The sequence below is a fragment of the Petaurus breviceps genome, unplaced genomic scaffold, assembly GCF_028583685.1.
Source record: "Petaurus breviceps papuanus isolate PSGF00001 unplaced genomic scaffold, PetGlider_PUasm1.0 76, whole genome shotgun sequence".
Classification (NCBI taxonomy): Eukaryota; Metazoa; Chordata; class Mammalia; order Diprotodontia; family Petauridae; genus Petaurus; species Petaurus breviceps.
In genome coordinates, this window is record NW_027186473.1 from 31,126,906 (window position 1) to 31,134,199 (window position 7,294).

The following is a 7,294-nucleotide window of genomic DNA, read 5'->3' on the forward strand; positions in this document are numbered from 1 at the left end:
TTTTATTGTTTAACTTATTTACTATAAAATTTCCTCATTGACAGGTTTCTTTCAGTAGTTGGTCAATGGGGAATCCATCTTTATGCTTTGTCGTCCTTGAAAAGTGTAATAAAATTGCTCATACTTTCACTTTAAGTTTATTTTGTGTAGTAGCTACCATTTCTGAATCATTTCTTGTAAAAAGTTTAATTGAATTTGGAAGATGGTCTGATCATTACACACAATTTTGTGATGCTTCTACTGAAATCCTATCTAGGCAAAGAAAGAAATCTTAATAAACATCCTCAAAACCCATAAGGTAATCTCTCTTTTTGAAAAAATGACCTTTAAGTACTATTTTCAAAAGCTTCTCTCTAAAAGCTGAGGGAGAGCTTATGTTTGTAATGGCCAAATGGTATTTTCTTCTTCTCTTGAGGCTTGAGATCGCCCAGCAACATGAAGATTGAAATAAAGCTTCTTCCATCTCACTGATCAGAAAATGTATATTGTCTTATATACTCTTCTATTATCTAGAATACTAGAATTCCATAATTATGTAACATGATTAAAAGCTTTGCAAATCAATTGATAGTTTTCTAAACAAATGTATCAGTAAGACTTTGCAGGGCTAAAAATTCATGATCTCTGAACTTATTAGTATCAAACAATCAGCTATTTAGAATGAAATGTATTTGCATCTTTCTTAGAAGTTGTGCTTCTGAAGAAAAATAACCTGATGCTATGTGTATCTATAGTTTAAAGGCTTTCTTTTAGAGGAAAAGACTCATCTTTTTTAATCATTCAAGATATCCATTTTGTTCTTAAAAGTAATTAATAACATAAACGTGGCCAAATTTATGTAATAATTATGAGACTATGTTTGTACTTTTATGGACAGGATACCAATAAACTCAATTTGCCAAATAGTTACATTCCCATTTTACAACTATTTTCCTTATTTCATTAAATTACTACCTGACACACGACACATATATATGACCAGAAGACAGGGCTTCTAACTGTCTCACCATCACATACATGCAGTGTTAGTTGCCAGAGAGAGAAGAACCAACATCTGGTTCTTTCGTTCAATGACTACCCAGAGTCTTCCCTGCCCAAATCACACAAGTCTTCCCATAAGTGAGCCCTGAAACAACAATCACACCTCAGGGTGTGTGTGTGTGTGCGGCAGCAGGAGGAAGAGGGGGGGAGCTTTCTCCAGAGTCAGAGAACATCACAGCCTTTGTGACCCAATGACTAATTGCAAAGTAACAGAAGTTATGTGCCTTCCTGAAAAAGAAACCTCCCCTAAGCAAGCTTCTCTTCTTGGGTTCCAAGTGAGGCCCATTAACGGACAGGGAAGGTCTTCAAATCCCCTTACCAATTACATATGACCAAAGTATTTAAGCTTCAACTCTGCTATTTGAACTTCTATTAAATAGCCTGAATTTTTTAAAATATTAACTGATTTGATCTCCCAGCTGTCCAAGGCACTGTCAAAAATCTTCTCCAGTACAATATTTTTAAAACTTCAATCCTCTGGCTCTCAAGTTTTCTTATAGTGTCACATCCATACATTGCTACTGGAAAATCTTCCCTCTTATAGTAAAAACTCCCCTTTCTAGTATAGTGTATAATAAAATATTGGATAATATTCAGAACATGCAATTTAAGAGTTGTATATAATGTAAGAGAGTCCTTTGAAAAATATCCATCTGTGCAGTTATTCTCTATTAGAAAAAAATGTTTCATAAACCCAAGTGCACCAATCCTTAAACATTCTAGATAAGTGGGAACTCATTGAGAAATTTATTAAAAACATGCACATAAAATAAATTAATGCAGAACTGCAGGAGAAACAAGTGTGGAACTTAGTAACATCAAAATGAAATCATAATTAAGTAGTTTAGGAAATTATAGCATTGACCTGGAATCAGAAAGACCTGAGTTCAGTTGAACCTGTGATATTATAGTATTATGACTTCGGGAAAGTTACTTTATGAATTTGTCTCTGTTTCCTCATCTGTTAAATGGAGATTAAAAATAATATTTGTCTCCCAATATTAATTAATAATTAGCTAATTAATTAGTTGCATTAAATGCATAAAGCATTTTGCAGTCTTTAGAGCATATGATTATTTTGTGTTCAACATTACAGGAAATTTAGGACTTATAATATGTAAGTAATCAATTCAACAAGGTTTCAGTTAGTGCCTGCTATGTCAAATATTTGTGTTTGACATATCCTGTGTTAGATGCTGGGGATACAAAGATAGAAATGAAAAAATGTCCCCTGCCTCCATGAAATTTACATTTTTACTAAATGTAATTACTGCCATTTTCATCATGATTTGAAGTTAGCAAACTTTATTGAATATATTATTTGCAAGTTGATTCTTCAACTATATGCATTATGAGACTTCTATCATGCCCTATATTTTTTAAATGTTCTTAGTGGACCTGTAATATCAGATGAATCCAAATTCTTCATGGATCAGGTAAAGGACAGAGTAAGAGGGAAAGGCTAAAAATATGAAGAGCTGACTCCATGTTTAGACCTAGATGCAATGAAAGCAGCTTACCCATTTAAGTGGAAGGATACATCTCTGTTGGCAGAGTGATATAATAGAAACAAAAATCTGCTCCTGTAAATATAAGGCCTAGATATGAGTTATGACTGCCACATATTAGCTGTCTATGCTGGGGCAAATGACTTCCCCTTTCTGAGGCGGCTAGGTGGAGCAGTGAGTAAGAGCACCAGCCTCTGAGTCAGAGGACCTGAGTACGGTTCCAGCCTCAGACACTTAACACCCACACAAAACAACTAGCCATGTAAACTTGGGCAACTTAACTCCAACTGCCCTCCAAAAGGAAAAAAAATCCCCTTTTTTATCTGAAAAATGGGGACAGTAATATTAATAATATACCTACTTCAAAGGATTGCTTTTGAGGCAAGCATTTTGTGATCACTGTGGAGCTTGTGATGTTATTGTCAATATCTTTGCTAAAACTGATACCCCAAGAATAAGAACTGAAGTGTAATTGTGTGTACTGGCATTTGTCCTGCCTACCTTGAGGCAGTTTGCCTCAAGTACTTTGCAACAGGAGAATCTTCAGCATCTAAGTCCATTGCTAAATAGTTAAAATCTTGGTTTTAGTCAGTATTGCTTATTCATATAGAGAATCATTTCATGATCCTTAGTTCCAGTGGATTTTCTTTTCTCATCCATTATAGCACTTTCCATCACCTAAAGTAGTAATTACACTGAAAATATACAGCATTGGATGAAATTATGGAAAATTGATATTTTAATGAACATTTTCCAGAACTTGTGTGTAATGAATGAAATTTGCAGATCTGGAAGGCCAGTCTTAATGATGAAGCCAACCAAGCAGAAAGATTGCATGCAATACAAACCCAGGAAGCCTCTGAATTCCCACAATAGTTTCTAAAACTTGTTCCTTATGCATTCCTTTTATCACAGTAGGAAATGGTATTATAATGTTCACACCTCACATAATGGGTTTCAAGTGAGTATTAGTTATTTGTAATGTAGGTTAAAGTCACTACCACCACCCAGTGCAATCATCAGAGATGAAATGAGATTGAATTACCCATTTCTTGTCCTAAATCCCTGGCCAAAATGTAATACAAATTACAGGTGGGAAACATTCAATTTTGGCCTGTTCCATAGGTTGAGCACTCTGACAGTATGGCATATCAAGGAGGTGAGAACAAGAAGAGACTAGTTGTTGTTAAAAGGAAAAGATGAAAAGAGATCTGATGTATCATAGGAAGATTTAGGGTGTAGATTATGAAAAATAGAACAAAATTAATGAAAAGAAAACTAATCAGGAGCCAATCATTGTGAATAATCAATAATAATAACCATCATCTATCTAGCACCTATGATGTACCAGATACTGTGCTGAGTGGTTTTTCAATATTATTTCATTTGATCTTCAACAACCCTAGGATGCAGATGCTATTATAATTATTATTCCCTTTTTATAGGTGAGGAAACTGAGGCAAACAGGATTAAGTGACTTTCCCAGGGTTGCACTGCTAGAAAGTATCTGAGGCTGGTTTTAAACTCGGGTTTCCTGACTTCAGACCCAGCACTCTATCCATTGGCCACCTAACTACATAATAAATTGTGTAATAAATGGATGGGTAGTCAAGGGGATGTAATTCTAATCTTGGTGTTGTCACTAAATGACTATGATTTTTTGATGTCAGTTTCTTCATCTTTCAAGTGAGCAGATTGGAACAAATGGTGTCTAAGATCCCTTCCTGCTCTAACATTTTATGAAATATTCATTTTTTCACATAAATTCCAAGTCATGTGGATGAGGGTTTAGTATAGGTAGGAATACAAGTTTCTTCCTTATGAATGCTCAGAAACTTTCTAGAGTGACAAAGCTCTGAAGATTTAATGGAAAATTATGTGGAAAAAGGACAAAATCGAAGCAAAATTGTGAGGAAAGGGAGAGACAAAGGATTCTAGGAATATAAATAAATGTAAATGTCCAAGGGATAGAATAAACATATAGATAAAAGACAATAAGATTCACTTTACTGGACCAAAGATTATTTGAGTTGCAGTCAATGATACAGGAAGTTAGGTAGAAAATGAAGCATCCAAGATTCAAAGGAGAATTCATATTGCACATAGCAGTAGAAATCCTCAAAGTTACACCTTGTCTTGCAAGATCCATGAGATTATAAATGTAGAGCTAGTGTTGTGCCCAAACCCAAATCACATGCCACCTGATTTGGAGGCCACCATTTAGGCCCTTTATATTTGTCTTTGTCTTTGTCCTACGCCCTGTAATAGCTTGAAACAGCTTAAGGCATAGTTTTGGGTATTGGCCAAGGTGTAGACCCCTAACCCCCTACTTCCTGAATTAGCACTCTGTATATCATCACTATGTACAAGGATCAGTCCCAGGATTATGGTACAAGTTTATCTAAAGTTTATCTTAAGAAGAGACCACTCTGTACTCAGAATATGACCCTCGCCTGTCCCCATCACCCAACACCCTCCACCCTGTACCCAGAACATGACCCTTAGCCTGTACATCACCTTGTACCCTCCATCCTGTTCTAGGAGGGCTCCCTTGTTTCAGGAAAAGTTGCACCCATGTACCCTTGCGCAAATTAACCCTAAAGTATAGATCTAACCAATGGCAATTCTTGGCTTCTGTGCATCATTATTTTTGCTAGTTCCCCTCCCGAATAGTGGTTTTTGTGGTTTTACCCTTTATAAGCACTGTATATACCCAAATTTGGGGCTGCCTAATTTGAGTATATAAGCACAGGCAGTCATATGCTTAATCAATAAATCCACACCTAAATTTATATTGAACCCAGGTCTTAGCTTGCTCTCATTCTCTGCACAACACTACAAAGTGAACTCAGAAGTCCCCCAGTTCAACCCCTTCAATTAATACTATCTAATAATAACTAACATCTATATAATGTTTACTATGTGCTAACTACTTTACCATTTGTATCTCATTTTATCTTCACAACATCCTTGAAGGTAGGTATTATTGTTATTATCCCTATTTTACAGATTAGGAAACTGAAGTAAATACAGGTTAAATGAATTGACCAATGTCATATAGTTAGGAAATATCTGAAGCTGAATTTGAACTCAGGTTTTCTTTGCTTCAGGTCCAGTGATCTATTCACTGGACCACCTCTCTTCCTCCTTCAATTGGAAGATGAGAAAACTGAAGAAGACACCAGAACAGATGATGGAATAGGAGAAAGTAGTACAGCCTAACTCTCTCCCACAAGCATTACTATAAACATCTAGGAACGAGTTTTAAGAAAGCACAATGGAGGAGTGGGCAGAGGAGAGAGACCCAGACAGATCATTTTATGGATGAGGAAACTGAGGCAAACAGGGTGAAGTGACTTGTCCAGGGTCACACAGCTAGGAAGTGACTGAGGCCGGATTTGAACTTAGTTCATCCCTCCAGTTTTATCCCCTCCTGGTTACCATATTTGTTGTCATGAGAGCTGCCTACCTCTTCCTGTTATGCCTGCCTGCCGGGCTGCTGGCCCAGGGACAGTATGACATCAATCCTGAGCACATCCAGTATACACATTATGGGGACCAGATTGACAATCCTGAGTACTATGATTACCAAGAGTCCACCCATCACCCCCCAGAGGAACAGCTGCAGTACCAGTCCCAGCAGCAGGTCCAGCAGGAGGTGATCCCAGCCCCCATCAATGAAAACCCAGAGATAGAGCCCATGGAGCCTGGACCACTAGACTGTAGGGAGGAGCAGTACCCCTGTACCCGCCTGTACTCCGTCCACAGGCCCTGCAAACAATGCCTCAACGAGGAGTGCTTCTATAGCCTTCGCCGAATGTATATTATCAACAAAGAAATCTGCGTCCGGACCGTCTGCGCCCATGAGGAGCTGCTCCGAGCCGACCTCTGCCGGGACAAGTTCTCCAAGTGTGGTGTGATGGCGAAGAGTGGCCTGTGCCAGTCTGTGGCTGCCTCCTGTGCCAGGAGCTGTGGGGGCTGCTAGTGGCAGGGGGGCACAGGGAGGGGAGCTGGGCCTAGCCGAGGGCCAGGGGACCTCCAGCTGCTCGAATCCAGGCCAGCAGGCTTGGGTGGGAGGGGCTGGGTTTGATTCTGTTGTGTGGTTAAAAAAAACTGGTTTTTAATTCTTTCCTTTTTGTGTGTAAGCAGACTTAAGTATAGGGATGGGAGATGAGCCTACAGCTACCCTGGGTGGGTGGGGGAGGGTACAGGGTAGGCCATGCCCCTCCTGTCCATCTTCCTGCTCCCTGCCTAGCTTGTTCATAGAGTCCTGGGTGTCAGGACATCAGGGGCTGGACAGAAACCCAGAGGCCATGAAGATGGAGTGTTAGGCTTGGCATCATAAAGACCAGAGCTCCAATCCTGGCCCAGATTCTTACTAGCTGTGTGACTCTAGGCAAGTCGCAACCTCTCTGTGCCTCGGTTTCCTTATCTATGAAATCAGAGTTGGACTTGATGGCCTCTGAGTCCCCTTCCAGCAGCAAGCCTGTGAGCCCCCCAGACAGCCCACTCCACATGGATGGCTCTCACTGTTGGAAAATTTCTCCTTTCACCAAACTAAAATCTGGCCCTCTGTGACTTGCTCTCTCGGGCTTCACTTTGCCCTCTGAGGCCAAGCAGAGCTTGTTCAACCACTCTGTAGCCCTTCAGAAACTTGAAGATAACTCTCATGGGGTGCCCCCCACCCCAGCCTTCTTATCTCCTGGCTCAGCATCCCCCAGTCCTCCACCTGACCCTGGTACGGC

The 7,294-nt window shown here is 39.5% G+C and overlaps 1 protein-coding gene across 1 annotated transcript; it reads left to right on the plus strand.

The window, feature by feature from the left end:
- The first annotated feature begins 5,824 nt into the window (after window positions 1-5,824).
- On the plus strand, window positions 5,825-6,825 carry LOC138174774 (microfibrillar-associated protein 2-like). The gene is made up of 2 exons (XM_069105051.1): window positions 5,825-5,859; window positions 5,956-6,825. Exons 1-2 carry the CDS (start codon window positions 5,827-5,829, stop codon window positions 6,532-6,534), a joined length of 612 nt encoding a protein of 203 aa, XP_068961152.1. The 5' UTR covers window positions 5,825-5,826; the 3' UTR covers window positions 6,535-6,825.
- Window positions 6,826-7,294: the final 469 nt, after the last annotated feature.

Coding starts and splice junctions, on each gene's coding strand:
- LOC138174774 (XM_069105051.1), top strand. CDS start 5,827: ATGGAGGAGTGGGCAGAGGAGAGAGACCCAGAC. Junction 5,860..5,955: donor CAGAGGAGAGAGACCCAGAC/AGATCATTTTAT, acceptor GGATTTGAACTT/AGTTCATCCCTCCAGTTTTA.